The sequence below is a fragment of the Ochlerotatus camptorhynchus genome, unplaced genomic scaffold (assembly GCF_037179485.1).
Source record: "Ochlerotatus camptorhynchus isolate MF236.1 unplaced genomic scaffold, CSIRO-AGI_Acam_v1.1 ptg000493l, whole genome shotgun sequence".
NCBI classification, from domain to species: domain Eukaryota; kingdom Metazoa; phylum Arthropoda; class Insecta; order Diptera; family Culicidae; genus Ochlerotatus; species Ochlerotatus camptorhynchus.
In genome coordinates, this window is record NW_027040978.1 from 1,301,460 (window position 1) to 1,323,642 (window position 22,183).

A 22,183-nucleotide genomic window follows, 5' to 3' on the forward strand; every position below is an offset into this window, starting at 1 on the left:
CATGCTTTTGCAGGTTTTTCCAGGAAAATAAATCCCGAATATGAGAAAAGTAAAGATTGGATTCACTCAGTCTATTGGTACTACTACTAGACTCGGCCGGTTCTGGAGGTTTTTCATCGGAAAACATGAGGCAAATTCACTGAGCTCCTGCACTTTTTGCGATTATGAGTAAACTGTACTCAAATTTGGGTTGATCTCATAGGCCGTGTAGACGCTAGACGATGTTAGTTGTTGCCAAATTTAAGCTGCTAATGGGTATGTGCGCCTCTTAATAGATTTTATGCCGCGGATACACTTGGATGGCAAACCATGAGTATGGGCATTATTTGTATAATAATTATTAGAAATACTCAGAGGGAGAGATGGGCGGAGAGAATATTTTGAGCCAAATGAACTGTCAAAATCTGAGCTAATCGAACATTCCAATTAGAATTTTTACGAGGATTTTTTATTCTTACTAGAATACATTTGAGAGTATTGCAATCGAACAGAAATTCAATCACCTTTATGTTTTGTGTGCTTCTTAAATTCAACTAGTTTTTGGAACCAAAAACAATATTCTAACTCTATTGATTAATTGATCTTCGTTGGTTAATGAATGGCCCCAAGAAATGTGCAAAATATTGCGATGCAATCAATTATTATTTTGCACGTAAATCGAATCAAAAATAAAAGTCATTTGAAATGCTAGCTTCTAGCAAGGGTTGCAAGATAATTTAGGAACAAATCCCTGCTGCCGAATTGTATTTTGTTTTCTCCGCCTATCTCTCCCTCTGAGTAAAATAAGTATGGGTACTATAGAAAAACTATACAAGTGTGACCATGGATGTGCTCATAATTTATTATACAAATAATGGTCCTGTTCATAGTTTGTCATGCAAGTCTATCCGCAGCATTAAACCTAATTGCATCTGACACAATTTAACCTTCGAGTAGATTGATGCGTGTGCTCGATCCAGCTGTGTCTAACAAAAATAAATTCCTTGAGGGCCTTTGAGTAAATGCAAGAATGGTAAAGAGTTAAGCAGGGCTTAGACGAAGAAACGGTTCTGTACCCAAGTTATTAAAGAAAGAGAAAGGCGATAAATGTTACTTAGGACCTAATGCACTGTTCAGCTTGATATCAATTTCCAGGGTTTCGACTGCCTGAAAAAAACCTGGAATTCATTTTTGGACCTGGAAAACAGGGAATCTCAGAGAATTTCATTCAAATTCAGGGAAATATTTCTTAATCACAGGTATGACAGAAGTATGACAAACTTTGCTAGTTTCACACAACTTGATTACTCGGTGTAGTTTGAAGATGGTTGTTCATTTCAAATTTTAAATAGAGTTGTGAATTTGTGGTTGCTCAATGCTTGATGTTGCATTTTTGCAATTTGAGCAAGAATTACTCAAATAAAAGGGTATTTTGATGATTTTGCGCCTAATATAAATTCAGCTGGGTATTGACACATTCCTGAGGGTTGATAAAAATCAATTTCCGTAGACACTAAACATTGTTAGTTGTTGCAAAATTTAACCTCCAAGATGTTACACCTAATTGTGTCTGACTTAGATCCTTTGGGCGCATTGGAACACTTTTGAGTAAATTCAAGAATTGTGAAAATTTAAGAGAAGAAGATGCTTTTTATTTTCTGAACACTTGTTGTTCCTGTTCCTTATTGTGTTCTAAACAACCTTGATTAGTTTAGAGAATAAATTAAATAAAAATTTAGGATAATGGTCTTGCTTGGGTGGATTTTTGTCTTTGATGCTTGGAGTAGCACTTTTATGATTGAAATATGATTCAAAGAAACGTTGACAAGCATTGCCATTACAGCATAGTGTGGATTTATTGAGTATTCTAGGTCTTCATTGTAAATCTGATTAGCTCGAAAAATTAGCCTCTCAGTGAAAGGTGAAAGCGATGTTTTTACGAACTCCAACCATAGGAATCTGGCCACAAATTAGCGTTTGGTTAAGCGTATTAACCGGAATAATTTTCTTGCGGAGCTGGGTCTCAAATTGTGCTCAAGGGATTAAAGACAAGTGTTTCATATGTAAGATGTAGGAGAACTGGTTGATTTTCTGCCCCTAGCGTTGAGTTCTTACTTAGATAACTTAGAAGTCGGTTTAGAAGCCGGGTTGAAAAAGTTCACGATATTTCACGAAGTTCAACAAGGTAAAAGTTCGCGAGTCATAGTGAGTGTTGGTGAATATTTTCGACACTGCTTCTAAGGGTGAGAAAATCGCCATGCCAAGGATCTCTTCTCATATCATGGAGCAAACTTGTTGACAATTTTAAACGATTAAGCAAGATGTCGGCCTAATTTGGGTTCCATACATAAATTCAGCAATCGACTAAATTTTCAATAGCAACCAAAAATTTCCATTAGTAACGTTCCAATAACGCGTTCATCTAGATAAAATTGATAAATAGCAGATTTTTAGCGATGGGCCAAATCTTAGATACATAGACCAACATTAGAGACATTTTCCCTATCTGAGCAAAGTAGTAGCTGATGAGATCGTGTTGACAAAACCATGTAGACACTGCAACTGGAAATTGTTTGAACATTACTGGAAAATCAAGAAATATCAGAGACACCCTCATTTCGCTCCACCTACCTCAATCGATGCCAAATCAAGTTCCAGATTATCTAAAATTTCTGTCAGTCATGTTACATGTTCCCTATACGTTCTCTTCCCTCCAGAAACCGAAAGCGTGATCCACCTGAGCGAACCGGGCGAAATCCGCAAAGAGTACGAAACCGAACTGCAGCGGTACCGGAAGGAGCTGATCGAGGAGAAGAAGAAGGAACTGGCTGCATCCGAGAAGTACATTATCAATCTCTACAAACAGGAAGGCATCATCGATTTGGTCGACAGCAGTGACCACCTGTCGATTTCCTCCACAACGAGCACTCCGGAACCGGAGAAGAAACGGCAGCCAACAACCGCCAAAACCGATGCCATCCACGAGGTGGACGATGACGAAGAGGCCGGTCCGTCCGGATCGTCCTTTCCGCAGCAGTCCGGTAACAATCAGAAAGGCAATCATCCACCGCAGCAACCGCAGCAGCCAAACCAGAATAGTGTGATCAGCAGCAGTAGCAATGTGCACCCTAGTCGTCCGGAGACTACCAAGTCCCAGTCCAATGGAAGGTAAGATGGGTCAGTTTGAGGTATGCAAAATCTAACGTTTCCTTTCCAGTGTCATATCCATCTCGTCTACGTCGTCCGCTTCGGCAGCTTCTTCGTCGTGCATCTCGTCGGCATCAAGCCGGTATAGTCTAATCAAATCGGCCGCCAAACAGCAGAATAAGGCACAAAGTTCGAACCAAGCTGGGAAAGCGGCCACGGTGGGTAGCAGCAGCAGTGGGGCGGTGAAGAAGGTTTTCACGATGGCCGAGCTCAACAAGAGCGAACTGTGCGTCAAACCGACCAAACTGCACCGGCGAACATCTAGTCAAGCCGTGGACGATGACGACGACGATGGGGACAGTTTGCGGTCTGAGCTGAACCATTTCAAGCCCATCATTGCCACCACGCCTAAGAGTTGGTAAGTAGCAGCGAGCATTACGGGGTTCGGTTGTAACTACCACCGGAACCAAACGAATTTGTATTTCATCGGGTACCTACTGTCCTTAAATTGAATTGAACAAGTGCGGTTCCTTTTAATTCCGTTATAATTGCTTGTCTTTTGACAGATACGCATATTTCGTCTACTACTGGCAGACTTCATGCAGTGGTGTTGAGTTAAGGTCTTGGCACTGATGAAGTCTGCAAGTAGTAGACGCAATACGCGTATCTATCAAAAGCAATTATAACGAAATTAAAATTAAATAAATCAACACACTCAAAAAGCTCTTCATAAAAGGATTCCGTTAAGAAGTTCAACAATATTAAAAGATTTAAGAAAACTTTCGACAAAGTGCATCACGGGTGAGATGAAAGTTGAAGACAGATGCAACTCTGTAGTCTGCAAATCGCCCCGTATGCTCCATAATTTGTGCGACGTAGAGGCATTCTAAGCATAAGGTTGTTACGAAACGGTCGGGGTTGAACATTCAGGTCAATTTGCCTCAGGATAGCCTCACAATCTGTCCTTCCCTACAGGATATCGACCACGGTTAGGATTCTGCGTGTGTCCCTTTTAGTCCGGAGATGTTCTAGGGCGATAATTTGACGACGGCTTTCATAACTGGGTAATCGAAACGGATCATTCCAAGGCAATCTACGTAGCGCTAAACGAAGAAAGCGACGTTGAACAGATTCGATTTTCTCGGCACCGTTGTTTTAGTGTGGGTTTCAAACCGCCGAACAATACTCAAGCGTCGATCGAACAAGCGAACAATAGAGAGATTTTAGACAGTAGATGTCTGTGAAGTTTTTAGCTATCCTGAAAATGGAACCCTAAAGTTCTAGACGCCTTATCGACAACAAATGCAATGTGTTGCTTGAATGATAGCTGCTAATCCAAGATCACAGTGCTTCACCTGATTCACGCATTCGATTGTCATGCCACTGACGTTGAAGAAAGTGACCGTCAGCGATCGAGCGGATTCGTAGGAAGATTTTGAGGTCATCTACATATGATAACCGAAGAGCTTCGATGACCAGATGAACGTCGTTGAAGTACAGTATAACAATCAACGGTCCCAGATGACTTCCCTGAGGGATACCTGATGCGGCGAAGATGCTAGCTGATCTGCAATCTCCTATACCGCATACACCGAGCCTGCCGAGTTTAGCAATCGCAATAGCATGGTTCAACTTTTCGAATGCTGTGGATAGGTCTGAATAAATAACGTCCATTTGAACCCAATCTGACATGCTTTCGGTAATATACGATGTGAGACACAGCAGACTGCTTGCAATGGGACTGCAACGGTTTCATAATCACTAGCTCGAATAGCTTGGAAGCACCACTTAACGATGTAATTCCTCGATAGTTATCCACAGCAGGCTGGAAATATTCCACTGGAGAGAGACATGCGGAACAGACGATGATGCGGAATTAACAAGCTAGCAAAATGTCTCTTCAAAAATACAGATGGAACTCCATCAGGTCCAGGATTGAACGATCACTTAAGCAGAGTCGCGGCCTACTCGGAAAAAAATGCGGCATATATCTTGAGCGTTGCTCGTTCACGTACTTCCAAAAGGATTGCGGGTGTAGCTTAAGTTTGCGCTGGATGTCTCGTTGGAAACTTGAAAAGCATACACGACTGACTTGCGGGTACATGTGATTCAGCCTCACACAAGGGCGTAGCCAGGTTTCGAGCTAGGGAGGGGCGAAAAAAAAATTACCATGGAAAATTTGGCCGAATGCCATTTCACCGAACGCCATTTCCTCGAAAGCCTTTGTGTTGCCGAGTTTAGGGGGGGGGCAGTCGCCCCCCCTGCCCCTATCTGGCTACGCCTATGGCCTCACATAATGAAGTTTCAGAGGAAGCGTGCAATATATCGTAAATTTCCTCAATGCTGCTCTCTTGATTGACTTCAGCTTACGTAGCTCTCTCGTCTGACAAGGAAGGTGAGGCACTTTGTGGTGAGTTCATCAGGATCAAGGCAAGGTTGCAAAGACTCATTTCAGCTAAAACAATGTTTTTCTAAATTATGAAATAATTAGATACCATGATCAAATTTTGAATTAGTAGGATACAAGAAGAGGTTGCAAAGAATGTGTTTGACATATTAAACCTGTTTATGTCACTTCATGAGAGTCACAATCAGCGATTTTTCACAAACTCACTCACTCACTCACTCACTCACTCAGCGATCAGCAAATCGCTGATTGTGACTCATAGAAAGCAAAATTTACAGGTTTTATGTTTCCAACGCATACTTTGTAACCTCTTCTTGTAAGTTACAAGTAAAACATGCCATCATACCATCTTTTGGTTTTATTATTCCGATAAACATTATTTTAGCTGAAATGAGTCTTTGCAACCTTGGATCAAGGATGTTCTCCCATAACATGCTATACAATACAATGTTGCTTATTCGATGTTACGATGTAAACAAATTCAGCTTATTTCTTGCCCTTGTTCAGTTAAATTAACAAACCAAAGAAACATTAGCTTTAAGTGCCGAAGAATTAGTACAATTTTGTCATCAGTACGCTCGTCGCACGCATCGAAAAACCGCCTAGTCAAAATACTCCACCGCAAAAGGCCTTTTGCAAGGCGACGCTGCAAACGAACGCAACGAGAGAGCGAAAAGATTGCACTCACACGGACGCATCAAACAGACAAAAGCGAGCAAGGGCAGCAGCGAGATCGGATGATTTTGCTTCGTCATTCTTATTCTCCAGTGTACGCTGGATTCACGCGCTTGGTGTGCTTTGTGAAAAGTGACGGGAAGTTGACCAGCAGCCATACTCGTAGAAGAGCTAGTCTGGCGTTTTGGATTTCGGCTTACGGGGAAGCAACACGTTCCGTAGGAACGAGCGAAAGAACAGTCAAGGGACTAGGCCAAACGTTGGAAATCACACGACACAGTCAACCTTGCTTTTAAGAGCAGTTCGGCCAGAGGAAAAACGACCGGTGACTCGGATTGCAACGAGGGTGGTGGCAACCCGTTCCACAGAGGCAAGCGGAAGTACCGTCACCGGACGAAGTCAAACTATCGGCGTTCTACCAACCGCACTTGGAGGAATTGCACGACAGCCGAACACGCCAAGAACGGACTCGAAGCGCACACGTGTGGAAGCAGTTTGATCCGAACGCACCAAAGCATCGTCACTGGACGAAATCATACGACCGACATTAGCCGTGTTAGATCGCCGGCTAGCAGCCTTGCTTGGTGGTCACAACCAGAAAGGCAACACGGACACAAAGAATAAGGGGTCTTATTGCAGCATTCTCAGGTAGAGACGCGTTTCAAGGGCCCGCAGACGTCGTCGGCCAACATCGCCGAAGCAGGGAGTCAACTGCTCGCCAAGGCGGTGATTTGACGGAAGCAGAGTGCTCATTGGGTTCCATAGGCAAGCGCCAACTTCGCGTGGCCGCACGGACGGCGTAGCCAGGAAGCACTCACGTGCGGCAGGAAGACTTGGCCGGTGCCAGTAGGAGCAGGCCGACAAGTGAACGTGCGTCGACGGGATGCTTGATCGGGCGACATTCTTGGTCGGTCGATGACGTAGCCGAAACAGCAACGAGTCATGGGTCCGTGTGCGTGAGTAGACGTATTTAGCCATTAAGCAAACCCAAAATCTGTTAGTCGCATAAGCACAAGGGAATCAGATAGGAGAATGATTTAGACTCTGGGATGCCCGTAGGGTAGTCCGCTCTTCTGGCTAGCAGGATAAATGCAACATCGATTGAGCCTGTACAAATAAAGTAATTAACAAAAAAAAAATATATCTATGATGCTACGGTGGTCAGCTTTACGGAAGTCATAAGAAACTGCAGCAGGATAATCGTCGAAATCACACACGAGTTTGTTTTCAACAGTGACAATTAGAGGAGGGTAATGCTGAACTAGCTTAGTTAGTGCACAAGGAACCGAGTAAATTAATGGAGCCCTATTCTAAGTGCTCTCGAAGCAGATGTCCAGACTACGATTATTTTCGTTAACTCCATGGTTAATTTGAGAAAGCGTTGCTGAGCTGTAGTTGTCGAGAAGGCTAATAGCTCCTGCGTGAAAACTAGAGCTATCAGGATCTGGGTACAGGAATCCGTTTTGAGATGGACTTCACGAAACGCCTGGCAGATTGAAATCACCAAAAATGAATATCTCATCAACTGGAGTGGCACTTTCGATAACTGTGGAAACTGACCGACAGTGAGTATCGATGAGTTCATTGTCCCGGACTCGATCAGGTTGAATGTACAGAGCGCATAGGAATAGTGTGCGATCACCCAGATTGATGGCTGTCCAAACCTGCTCCACATTGTTCCATGTAGCGTTCTCGATGGCCTTTGGCTCCAACCAGCCACGGACAGTTACAAGGACACCTTCACCAGTAGATTTACGTCTGTTGTTAGGATTCCGATCGCTACGAAAGACCTCGTGTTCCGGACCGAAGATTTGACTGTAAAGCATTCGATAATCGATCCACGTTTTGCATAGGACAATTACATCGCAGCAACGATCCGATACAGCTAGGCGGTACTCTTCAACATCAGAATTCATTCAATCGGCTTTTTGGTAGAAAAGACGTCCTGCTTACGGCATGGAATCGAACGACTATTCTCCCTGGAAATCCCAGATACATCAGGCAATAGCTGATCATCATCGAATCGGATTAAATATTCGCCAGTGGGTGGGTTGGAAGACTCCTTCTCCATATTCGACAGCAGGTCCGGAACGACTATGACGAGCGAAGGCTGCTGATGGCAGGACTGAGACGGGGATTGGGGGCTTCCATGGGGCTTCCTACGGTGCGTTTCGGGTTTCCAGGATTGGTAGTTACAGAGGCATCATCATAATGACTAACATAGTCCAAATTGCTGAAAATTTGATCGACATAAGGCAGTGAATGGTTAATATATTGATTGTACTTGCCTTTAGAAGCTTAGCTGGAAGACTCCGGATCCATATCCAGCCACAGGTTCAGGGCAACTATGCTGAGCGCTGGCAGCAATCGGCACGAGTGGACTGGAGGAACATGGAGCTTCTATTGTGCGTCGGATTATTAGTAAGAATAAGCTTTGGGTCCAGAAACACGCCTAAGTCTTTCACGCAATGCACCCGTTCGATAGTCGTGCCTAGTAGTTTGTAGTTGAAAATGATCGGGTGTTTCTTGCGTGCGAAAGTAATGAGTGTACACTTAGCTGGGTTGACCGCCAGTCGGTTTAGACTACACCAGTCAGCAAAGATGTCAATCTGATTTAGGAGAGAACGGCAGTCGGCGAGTGAGCGGATGCACAGAAAGACTTTCAGATCGTCTGCAAACGGGAATCGTGGCCCTGTGATAACATGGTGAACGTCGTCGAGGTAAAGGAGTCTTGAAGGGACAAACGGGAGACTCAAAACGAAGTATACGGTTTAACAAGAAAAAACGGGGACAAGTTTATTTAAACGTCTGTACTAGACGAAGTGCGATTGTGGAATGAACAGTTATTAATTTTCACAAACAGGTAACGGGTCGTTGCCAGGGAGGGCTTCCCAACAACGTAACAGGGAAAAGCGACGGCTGATTGCCTACTACACCAACACCCCCTCTCAATCGGCCATTCCAAGGCCTTGGCACAGCTTCTCCATGCGCACCGCGTCAAATCCGCCAGTTGCTTCTCGGTACTGATATACTTCACCGCTACACGTCCATTCGCAATGTGGTCCCGGATGAAGTGGTGCTTGATATCTATATGCTTGCTTCTCTTGCTTTCACAATTCTCCACCATACCTATCGCTCCTTGATTGTCCTCAAATATTACGACCGGATCCGCAGCCGCTTCAATTACAGATCTTCCATCACTCCGGACAACCAGATCGCTTCCGAAACAGCAGAACTCAGCGACACATACTCCGCTTCACTCGAGGATGTAGCAACGGTAACCTGCTTTTTGCTCGACCACGATACAGGATTACCGAATACCGTGAACAGGTACCCGCTGACTGACTTCCTGTCTTCCGCATCCGATGCCCAGTCGGCGTCAGCATATCCGACCAACGCTTCCGCTGATTCGTCGCGCACAAACTTCAGGTGCTTCGTTTTCGTCCCTTTCAAATACCGTACTACACGCTTGAGGCATTGGCAATGGTTAACTGTTGGGTTCTGTTGGTAACGGCCCAGGAATCCGCCGGGGAAACACAAATCAGGCCTGGTGCACAGAATTACGTACATAATTATGCCCTGCAGCTCACGGTACGGTTCTTGGGTTGACTCAACATCAGGGGAAACAACCAGGTTCTTCTCCATAGGCGTCTTGGTCGGGTTACAATCCGTCATCTTAAAGCGTATCAATATTGTTTCGATATTCGTTTCTTGAGAGAGTTTCATGGAATTCGTCGCACGGTCGTATTCTAGTTTCATACCTAGGAAATTACTGATCTCACCGCAGTCCGTCATCTTGAACGTCGAACTCAGGGCTTTCTTCAGATTCACAATCGTTTCAATCTTCCTCCCAGCGATGAGCAAATGGTCCACATACAGAATGATATAAATTTCGTCTCCTGGTACCACCCGCACGTAGAGGCAGTAGTCGTGCAGCGATCGACGAAACCCCAAACTCAGCAACCGATCGTTGAACTTTTCGTTCCAGCACCTTTGGGATTGCTTGAGGCCGTACAGGGACTTGAGTAAATGGTACATTGTATTAGGGAACGCTGCAACACCGTCGGGAACCGCCATGTACAATTCCTCTTTCAGGTCGCTGTGCAAAAACGCCGTCTTGACGTCCATTTGATGGAAGTGGAAACACTGTTGCACTCCGACCGCGAGAACCGTCCTGATGGTGGCCAGTTTTGCAACAGGAGCGAATGTCTCCTCGTAATCGACTCCAGCCTTTTGCAGGAATCCTTTCACCACCAGTCTCGCCTTATGTTTGACCGCATTGCCGGCCGACTCGTCCTTCAGCCGAAACACCCATTTCGATTTCAGAGGCTTCACTCCCTTCGGACAACTCGTAAGACGCCAGACCTTTTTCTCCTCCATGGAACGTAACTCATTTCGTACCATTTCGGTCAGCACGCTGGGGCAGTTCATCAAACGATTCGGGTATAACTGCGGAAATCAATTCGCCAGAAATAGCTCTATAACCGATAAAGTAATCAAATAACTTGCCGGGGAGCCTGCGCTTCCGTTTGCTATGCCTTGACGACAATTCACTAGGAATTTTGCGTCTTTCTGTGGGCGAAGGGAGCGCATTTTCTGGTTCTTCAACCGGTTCTTTAAGATCATCGTCGGGTTCTGCTTCAATTCGATTGATTTCAGGTTCATCATTGGCTTCACGAAATTCATCTGTGGGGGCCGGCTGGCTACGTTCCCCCTCTTGCTCGAACGGGAAGTGGACGGTCAATGGGACATCGTCTTCTTGCTGCATCACAGCGTACAGGAAGGACGACTCATCAAACTTGACGTCTCGAGCAATCGTAAGCTTTCGAGCCACCGGGTCCACCACGCGGTAGCGCTCGGAGCGTACCCAACCATGACCATCTCCTTGCTCTTCGCATCCAACTTACGCCTTTGCTGCTTCCGAATCCACACGAAACTCTTGCAGCCAAACACACGAAGTTCGTCCAGATCCGGTCTGATACCGAACCACATCTCAGCCGGGGTAACACCAGAGGGCAACGCACTTGTTGGGCTTCGGTTCATCAAGTAAACGCAGGCGAGGGCTGCTTCGGACCACAGCTGCTTCGGCACATAGGATTGGATGAGCACGGAACGGACTTTTTCAACCAAGGTACATCATTCTGCTGGGGCGTGTACGCAACCGTTGTCTCTAGCTGTATCCCTTTTCTCTTGTAGAACTGCATCTGATTTGTGGAACAGTACTCTCGTCCCTGATCCACCGTCATTCTTGAAATGGACTTTCCCAGCATAGCCGTGACCTTTGCTTCGAATTCCTGAAATTTCATCGAGAAATGAGTATGGTCATCGATGAAACTGACTATGTAACGAGAACCATCCCATGCCGGCGGATCGATCGGTCCGCAAACATCAGAATGCGTTTGCGTTTTGCTTGCGTTTTGTTGAACGGTTCTCGGTATTGCTTGGCTTGCACGCAGGTGTCACGCATTCATACCTTTCAGCATTCCTTTCCGGGCCATGGTCTTCAATCCGCGTTGGCCGATATGCCCCAGTCGACGATGCCACAGGTTTCCAATCGATACTTCGCAATGGTTCGCTTCAACTTCCTCCAACGACAGCTCAATCTCGTACAGGCTGCCTCGAAGGTGTCCAGTGGCCAGTAACTTACCACTTTTCTTCAGAACTGCTACGTTTCCAGAGAACAAGACATCGATCCCAGCATTGCCCATCTTCCTGACGGATATCAGGTTTTCACGTAGTTCTGGAACGTAGAGCACATTCTTCAGATTGAATTGTACACCTTTGTTGCTGGTCACGTTGATTTCGCCAATCTGTTCAGTAAGCATAGCTTCTCCTTCCTTGGCGACCTTGATCTCCACGCGACTGGTCATCTTCTTCAGGGCAGCAAAAACGAACTTGTCACCAACCAGGTGGTCACTGCACCCGGAATCAAGCTTGAAAAGGATTCGTCCAGGCCGCTTTTCCGCAATGTTTGCATCGGCCATGAAACTCATGGCATCCTTTTTCGCTGAATTGGCTTCACGCTGGCGACAATCCTTTTTCATGTGGCCGCGACGCCCGCATTTGTGGCACTTACCGAGGAATTTCTGGGACTTCTTTTGGGATCTTTGAGTCACCCGAGAACGCTGCCGACTTGTCTTCAACTGAATCGCCCTGCCGGTCGGATCGCTTCCTTTCTTCAGCCAATAGACGCTGCTTGACGAGGTCCAAATTCAGGTCTTCTTCCGCGACGTTCTCCAGGGCCGTGACTAGGGGATCGATCACTTTCCGCCAGAGTTGCTCCGGCTGTCTTCAATTTTCTCACGAGCCCGTCGAATTCAAGTAGATGCGTCCTCATGTCCCCTTCCTTCATCCGCAAACGAGCCAACTGCTTCCATACTAACGTTTGGCTCGCGACAGACTTCTTCGCATAAGCCGCTTCCAGACTGACCCACATCTCCTTCGTGGTCGCCCTCTCTCGAACGATCTCGAGGCATTCGTCCGACAGGCAACCCACCAGCAACGCCTAGGAGATCCGGTCCGTTTCTTCAAACTTCTTCTTTGCAGCTTGTTCCGTTGGAGCCACCTCGGTCAGCACATCCGCGACGCCTTTGGCTTCCAGGAACAGGCGCACTCGATAACTCCACTTCCACGCAGCAACGGGATGTTGCACGAAACGTCCTTCGCGGTGGTGCCCATAACCTCTTGAAGGGACAAACGGGAGACTCCAAACGACGTATACGGTTTAACATGAAAAAAACGGGGACAAGTTTATTTAAACGTCTGTACTAGACGAAGTGCGATTGTGGAATGAACAGTTATTAATTTTCACAAACAGGTAACGGGTCGTTGCCAGGGAGGGCTTCCCAACAACGTAACACGGAAAAGCGACGGCTGATTGCCTACTACACCAACAAGGCGAAATACCAATGGTCCTAGATGGCTACCCTGAGGTATACCGGACTTTGCGCAAAAACTTGCTGAGCGACAAGTCAGTTGACGTTCCATGAGGTATGAACGAAGCCATCTAAAAAAGATTTCCACCGATCCCTAGCCTATCAAGCTTAGCGATCGCAATTTCGTAGTTCAGCTTATCGAAGGCTGCCGTAAGATCTGTGTATTTAACGTCCGTTTGGGTCTGAGCAATCAAACTGTCTGTGATGTAAGACGTTAGGCCCAGTTATGAATCCGTGTTGATCTATACTTAGATATTGCTTGCAATGCGCATTTAGGGACTCTATGACAAGCAATTCAAACAGTTTAGATGCAGCACTCAGCGATAGTTGTTCACGTCGCGTTTGCTTCCCTTTTTATGAACAGGAAACATATCCGCAGTCTTCCACCAACAAGACGGAAAGATGCCGCTGGAAAGAGAGAGCTGGAATATTCGATTTTAAGAATAATCGCCGGAACACCATCGGGTTCAGCCTTAGCTGAAATCTTAAGTTTAGATGCTGCTCTAGAAATCGTATCTGTAGTGGCGTCGACAACGCTAAGCGTTTGGTTGACCAAAGGAACATTACTGGCCACGGAAGTAATGAGATTAGCGGAGAGTTGCTCGTCTTCAAACACACTAGCAAATTTGGCTGAGAACAGGTTGCAAATGTCTTGTTGATTGCCAGCAGTTTCACCATTAAAAATCGTGGAAGAGGGTAAGCCAACTTGCCTACGTTGCTCATTTACCAAGTTCCAGAAGGATTTCTAGTGTGCTTCTAGCCGCCGTTGAATCCTCCTTTGATAGCGTTGAAAACAGAGACGACTTAACCGCTTATACTCGTGGTTGAGTCTGACGTAGTAGCATTTCAGCGGAATTTAGTAAATCTTCTGAGAGCAACCTTCTTAGTTCTTTTCAACGAGCGAAGATCTTTTTGTAATCGTGCCTATCAATGACATATGCCAAGACGTGAGGTTTGTGCAGTAATGTTGACGTCTACAGGATCTAGAATATCCTCCCAATCTAGGTTAGACAGCACATGGACGATACTGCGATGGTCAGCTCTACGGAAGTCATATGACACAGCGTTTGGAGGCTGATGAAATCATGGACAATATTATTTTCGATCACGATAACTAAAGCAGGGTCATGATGCACTTCCTTCACTCAATGTTCGGCTGCCGTGGAGAGGAAAGGAGCTGTATCACAAGCACTCACAAAAGAGAGATCCAGGGTGCGGCTGTTTTCTTTCAACAGGCCATTGATTTGTGACAGAATTGCGGTACTATAACTGTCCAGTAGCTGGATGGTTCCTAAGTGGAAAGATGAACGCTCGTGATCAGGACAAAAGAAACCACTAGGGGTTGGAGTCTAGATCAGCAACTGATTATAGAAACAAAAACTCTCTTTAGATCTTTAAAATTTACTGTCCTAAAATTGTCAAAATTTGTCTAAATGCGCGACTTTGAAAATTTGTCTCTGTGCCTCAATTTTGCGATCTGCATCTAGTATTAACTTAGTAAATTGTTTGTTTAATCAAAATCGAGGTAGAGAAAGGAGTGCAGAAATGCTGGTTAGAATTGGACCGTGCTCTTGTTTATTCAATTCATACTTATTATTTTTAATTTATGGGATCCTTAAACCACAGACAAACATTTGTTGGGGTTTTGAGTTTATAAAAAAAATATCGATGTGGCAGTCGCAATAAACAGAAGACTGAAACCATATATGATTAATAAATGTCACTGTTCGTTATTTTAGTCCCTAAAGTCACTACTGTTATATCACATACCCACTACCAACCCTGAATTGAGTAGTTGATAATGGGTTTATAACCTTATGAGCTTACAACCGCATGCGAGGGAACACCATCGACCCAATAACATAGTTCACTCGATATCCATTTCCATTTACAGCTTTTCATCCAAGGCAGTCGTCCGAGTTCCTTCCGTACGGCCGGAAACCGGCCTGCTGCCACCGAAGACCGAGTGTTTCAGTCCCAGCAAAAGTCCCTTCAAGCCAATCGATCCAACTACTCCGCGCCGGTCGGCATTCTCCGTAGTAAATGTGCACCTTTTCACTCCACCTGCCACCGTCAGCCAGACGGACGGGAAATCCAAGAAGCAAAAATCCACGGAAACTTCCACCGCGAAAAAGAAGAATAAGAAAAAGAAGACTGCTGTACCGCCATCCAGTTCCTCTTCGGCGTCGGCGACGGTGTCGGGGGCGAAGAAACGAAATGGAACCACCAAAAAGACTAACGGTACTACTTCCGGCGGTACCAATCGACGCAAGCGGAAGCTAAAGTTTTCCCCTCAACCGAAGGGAAAGGTGAAAGACGACAATCCTCCGAAGGATATTTCTTCTAGTAGCAACAGCAGCAGCAGTAACAGTAGGGTAACTCGACGAAGTCTGAATCGGGAGTCGACTCGACTGAAAGATCTCATCGTTAGCGATCAGCAACGGCGGGAGGCAATGATCGAACAGGAACGGCGGGACTTTGAATTCGCACAAAAACTCCAAAAGAAGCTCAATCGCACAAGGGGTGCCACGATGCTGCTAGTAGATCCCCTTCCCAAGGAAGCCCCAACGGTAGCTAGAAAGCAAAACAGCGCATACTCATTGCGGCGGAAATCGGTAGCTGTGGTTCCGACTGCACTGATGGCTCCGCCACCCCCGCCACCCCCGCCACCGCCAAGAAACATAACGTCCAGCATTGGCTCGGAAGCGCCTTCCCGGAAGAGGACTCCACCGAAGGTGGAAACGAAATCCGCCAATCCTCCAACGACAAATGCCAAGAAGCCAAAGCTGCAGGCAGCAACCACGACAACGACGACGAAACAGGACGAACAACCGAAACCGGAAGCAGCTAGCAGCAGAGTCCTTCGGCGGTCCACGCGAATAAGGTCCTAGAGAGGGCAATGAGAAGCGACTCGTTTCTCTTCGGATTGTGATGCTTTCTTTTGTCAATGCCACCGACCGTCGGGTCACCGAGCTACAAGCGTTGACGATTGATGTAAATGTGATTTTAGCGACTCAAACACACCGATTTTGATGAACTGGGGCAACGCTGGAGTGCAGCAGTTAAGGTAAGACCGTAAGCGTTGGATGTATGAACGAAGGATGCGTGCGTGTTTGATCACTATTTATGATAATTAACCTATTCTAGTTCTCGCTCACTGTTTTCCTATAAGCAATCATTTCCGATTTTGTTTCTTATACCTAGTAGTACCTTACTGAATAAAAGTGAGTGCATTTCTATTGTGTTTTTTAAACGTGATTTCACTTCCCTCGACACAAGCGAGGGAAAGAAACAACAAATTCTGTTTAGTTCTTTCAGTTCTGTCAGAGAGTATGAAAGAGTAAGATAATGTCGATTCGATGTTTTGTAAATAGATGTTTTAAAACTTTGTCGATGATCGAAAACTAAAACCAAACAAAAAAGGTTAAACTTACTCAGTAGTTTGTAAACGTGACAACAATCCGCTTAGGTTATTTTTTTTTTTGCGAAATTCAAAAAAACTATTATCTAAAAAGCATTCCTTATGTCTATCGTCGTTGAAGTGGAAACTTATTCAACCGTCACCACAGTAGAGCAGGGAAAATTGTATTTCCAATGTTAGTGTAGAATATTATTACTCCAATGTGTAGTAGCGAAAAATCAAATACACAGTTGAGTCGAATGGAAAAGAAAAATTAAACTTGACAATGTCTCTTCGACTTACAAAGAAGGCATATAGCCAGTATAATTCGGAATAAGGTATCGTTCTAATGTTCTCAAAACTATTATGCAAAGCACATGAAGTGACTGGATGACGCAAAACGTTGCGTTAGTACAAGAGTTCTCCTGGACGTCTATTTGCTCTTTTTATTTTCTTTTAATAGCAGTTCTATTTTGAATGTAGGTCGGGTGGAGCACTACTTCGGCATATGGGACGCATTTCCGTGACACGTTGATATGGGTTCTTTGATAGTTTCTTTCTTCATGAAGAAAACCAGTTCGGTTGATAGTTGAACGCATAATGATCTTTATTAAATTTCAATCTTATCCTCTAACTCCTTTGTAATCTAGTACTTCTTCAAGCTTATTCTAGTTGGTGGGGGATCTTGAACAACCATTTACATTTCAACGAATCAGAGGGCGGTAAAGTATACGGTCGAATGCCAATATGTGTACTATGTAAACTAAGCGCTGTTGGTATTGGTCAGTATCGAGTCGGAAAGAAATGGAAAGCTCCGAAATTCGAATCCGTTTGTCTTTTGGTGCACATGAACAACAACTATGCATCGACACTTTGATGCCTGGGAACACAAGTGCATTGGCTTATTGCAACACTTGTGTGGTATGGAAATAGTCGATTGGCTGTGAATTGACATGACCCAGATTTGGTTGTGGGAACATGCTCTGTAAGGAATATGGGAAAGTGTCCTACACTTTGTGTGTGGGAACTTCCAAGAAGTGTGTAAACTGTGAAGTCAATCAAACAATTAAAACACGCGGTTCACTTTTCTTTAACTTTATATTTTCCCGTCCGAACGTGGTGAGGGTTGAGAGACAATTGATTCTCCTTTTTTTCTGGCTCACGCTCGTACCTACTTTTCCATTCATACTTCACACACGCAACCATATATACCGGAAGTCAGTCGCGTTCACACTCAAATTCGCTCGATGCAACAGTGCTGCCAGCGGACCACAAAACAACACACATAAATCTAAATACTCAGAATACTACAACTCGGCCATTCCTGACCAATGATCGACTCGATCATCTTATTTAATTATGGGAGACGATTACCCACGTCTCACTCGGGGTTAGTAAACATATAAATACAAACACAAAACTATATACATCCAATATGACAAGTGTTGCTTTATCCATCAGTGCATCTCATCTTTAGAAGGGGTTCTCCAATCAGCCCAGCTCTTAATTCGAGCAGCTTCAATTATACCATCGTAAGGAAGTTGAGATATTTGACAATTTTCAATATCTCGAACAACGTAACGATCATTTGGCAGTACCCTGTGAATGCGATAAGGCCCTCGATACTTCGGAATGAACTTTTTGTTCGTTCTTATTGTAGTATCAACGTTGCGTATTACAACATATTCCCCTTCGGTGAAAGTATTTGGCAATTTATGTCTCTTGACGAATGAAGCGGAATTCTTACTCTGAGAGTCTTCGACATGACGTGAAGCTTTTTCTCGTAATGTAGTTAAATCACGATCTACCTCTGAATTGAGCCTATCATCCAGATATTCAGACAGACTGTCGACCTCCCTCCCTCTCTGACCGACTCCAAACAAGAGGACAGATGGAGTTTGTTGCGTCGAATGAATAGAGTTATTGATAGCGTACTCTACCTTGCTTAACATTTTAACCCAATTTGCATGTTGAACTGGTTCAGAAAGTTTTCCCAACATGGACTTGATCACCCGGTTAACACGTTCCACTTGTCCATTCGCTTGAGCAGACGCAGTAGCTACCTTTACATGTTCTACATTGTTTTCCAATAAGTAAGCGCCAAATTCCAATGAAGTAAAACACGTACCTCGGTCACTAATAATTCGTCGTGGGCGACTATAACATTCAAAATACTTATCTAAACATGCACACACTTCTTTCGTACTCGTGGAATTGACAGCATACAACTTAACATACTTTGTAAAAGCGTCAACGACAACCAAAATGTGTTTCCTCTTGGAAACAATCGACGGAAGGGGACCAAAGTGGTCTACATGAATAGTATCAAACGGAACAGGTTTCTTCGGAATACTGTGCAGAGCACGACCTCCATCGGAATTTGAGTCGGAATACATAATACAGCGGATACAATTCTTAATATGGTTTTCAACCTTGTCTTTCATTTTCGGAAACCAGTAATGCATTTTCAATTGATCTAGAGTCTTCGTAATACCCATATGACACAGCTTCTCATGAACATAGCGGATAATATGACTTTCCATTTCAGCGGGAACATAAAACAAAAGTTTTCCATCGAAGAAAGAGTGATAGACCAGTCCATCATCCAAAACAAAATTTTTAACAGATCCGGTTTCCAGTCCTTCTCTTAACTTAAGAATCAAAGAGTCGCGTCCTTGCGCCAATTGTAATTGAAAGTCAATATCATCTGGACTGATACCGGATACGACCTGATCGGAATTATAGGGAATACGACTTCAACATGATTCATAAATTTACCGTTACGATGCTGAATGCTGTAATGATAATTCTCTAGTTCCAATGCCCACCTCGCAATTTTAGCATTAATACTCTTCTTATTTAGCGTCATAGCGAGGGAATTACAATCTGTAGTAATACGGAATGGAATACCCTCTAGGTAAATTCGGAACTTACGTAAGGAATAAATTATAGCCAACGTTTCCAACTCGAAACTGTGGTACCGAGACTCTGTAGAAGTAGTCCGCTTGGAAAATATGCAACCGGATGCATCTTACCATCATCTTGTTTTTGCAATAGTATTCCGCTAAAACCATCGGAACTGGCATCGCAATGTAACTCGGTTTCGCGTGATGGGTTATAAAGGGCCAAAACAGGAGCAGAAATCAACTTATCACGTAACGTAACAAACGCTTTAATGCATTTTTCATCAAATTCAAATTTGGCACCCGGTTTTACCAAATTGCGTAATGGGAGCGAGATAGAAAAAAGAAAAGGACGGAACAAATCGACGGAAGTACGAAAAAAGTCCAAGACACTTATTGACCTGTTTAATATCTGTCGGAATTGGCATGCTCTTAATGGCTTCCAAATGCTCGATTTCCGTAAAACAGAACTGACATTTCTTAATTTTGATTTCTAATCGAAATTCGGCTAATGTCCGGAGAACACGCCCTAGTAAAACGAAGTGTTCAGAAATTGTGTTGGTTGCCAGCGTCACGTCATCCATATAAACTACGACAGAACCTTCCTTGATGAACGGATCCAACACCATATTTATAAAACGGAAAAACCGCTGGTGCATTGCGTAACCCAAACGGCATTTTGAGGTACTCATACTGTCCACTAGGTGTTACAAATGCAGTGTACGGAATAGAATCAGGGTCCATATTCACTTGATGGAAACCATTTTTCAAGTCTAGTACCGAGAAATATGTTTTCCCTTAACTCGTTCCAAACAGTCATCAATGAGCGGAATTGGATAATTGTCACGTACAGTTATTTTGTTTAGCGAACGATAATCAACACACATTTTTAAAACAACCGGAAACGAATACGGAGAATTGCTGGGCCAGATGATACCAGCTGCGAATAATTCATCAACAATGCGATCTACCTCCACCTTATCGGAATAGATAGGACAGGCGTCTTGGCCCATAACTGATGGGATTGTCAGACGTCAATCTTAACCTCATTGCATATGAATGTTCTTTTTCGAGAATTCTAGTAGTGTCCAGGTAATTTCCTTTAATAACAGTCAACAACTGTCGTTTGTGATTGGGTTCCAATTTTGGATTGATAGGAAACTCATTATCTAACTCAATGGCATAAATATCTGGAATGAAGGAATCTCCAACAGGGTCATTAAACTGTTCATTACAAAAATAAGACGAACATAAGGGGCAACAGTTGAGAACTCTAGCTCTTCCTTCTTGAAATAAATCATACACACAATGTAACAGGTTATCTGAAATTTGGATTTCATTGTTGTTCATTACTTCAATTTTATACTGGCTTGATCGTGTATTGAATAGGATAATACCAAAAGCCTTCAAAAATTCACGTCCCAACAAAACGGGATGGACCATGAAATGATCTGGAACAACATAAAACTTTAACTTCTCGGAATGAGTACCATAAGCGACACGAGCTGGGATGACAGCGTAAGCACACAGGGGAAAATTACCAATACTACGGAATCCGGAAAACTCCTCATTGGGAGGAATCAATTCACTGGGTACTGCGGATCGCTTAACAAGATTGATCGGACTGCCCGTATCGAAAAGAGAAAGAAAATTTCTTAGTGGATGCACTTTCCTTCCAGATAGAAAAGCAACACTTACCAGATTCAGCTCGGAAAGAGCTGCACTCAATTGGGTGTTGGGGTTATCGACCGGTTTGGCTCCACGGAAGTCGTCTACTAGTGCCACTTCATCCTTATTGCGTGGCGATGGTTTGGGACAGTTCTTGATGATGTGTTCTCTAGAACCACAACGGAAGCAGGATCCTGGCTCTCGGCGAGGCTCTGGACAGCGAGCGGAAACGTGTCCTTTGCCGGAACAATTGTAGCATCGTAATTCGGAATCGGAACCACCCTTAGCCTTCGGTTTGTTGCGTGCCGGAACAGATAGAGTATCACGAACGGAACTGGAACGTATTTCACGGAGCTGCGCATATCGTCGGGCTAGTTGTTTCAGTTGCATCATGTCCTTGGCCGGATAGAGGACGGAAATATCGGCGGAACGATCACGGAATCCATCGACGATCATCTGTACAGTCTGGGCCTCGTCAATGTCTCCACGTGAAGCAATCTCTTGCATCTTGAGGATGTATCCCATAACCGAGGTCTTGCTGTTGATGTACGTAGTTTTCTTGAGCTTGTCGACGATTTCTGCCACCGTGAATGGGTGACCGAAATTTTGTAGAAAATTTGCACGAAATTCGCCGTAAGTGACAGACCGGTCCACACGCAAGAACCATTCTGCCTCTGTGCCCGGCTCCATTAGTCTGCGGATGCATTTCAATCGGAAATCCGCATCTCCTCGAACTGAATCACAAGCCCGTTCAAAATCATTCAGCCAACTCTGTGGAACGTAGGAGTCGTTGCCAGCAAACAGTGGAACCAGGCATTTTACATCCTGAAAATCTGGTGGTCGGGCATACAGAAATTCGTTGCCGGCCAGCTCCCGACGCAGGTCTGCGATCTTCTTCTTCTTCTGCAAAATTCGGATTTCTTCATCCAGTGCCTCTTTCGCGTTGTCCTCCTCCTCGTTGTCCTCTTCTTCATTGTACTCCTCCTCGTTTGCAGCGCGATTATCCGGATGGCTGTCATAGAGAGCTCGCAGGTGTCGAATGGTTGCCTAAGCCGGAACCTCAATGTCG

General features: G+C 44.6%; 1 protein-coding gene across 1 annotated transcript in view; it reads left to right on the forward strand.

The window, feature by feature from the left end:
• Positions 1-17,409, forward strand: part of LOC135712557 (probable serine/threonine-protein kinase mkcC) — a 33,388-nt gene extending 15,979 nt beyond the window's left edge. Inside the window, exons 2-4 of the mRNA XM_065235519.1 lie at positions 2,697-3,147; positions 3,197-3,544; positions 15,038-17,409. Of these exons, the coding sequence (XP_065091591.1) occupies positions 2,697-3,147; positions 3,197-3,544; positions 15,038-16,034 (1,796 nt within the window). The 3' untranslated portion in view covers positions 16,035-17,409. The remainder of the gene's footprint in view (positions 1-2,696; positions 3,148-3,196; positions 3,545-15,037) is intronic.
• The last annotated feature ends 4,774 nt before the right edge of the window (positions 17,410-22,183 follow it).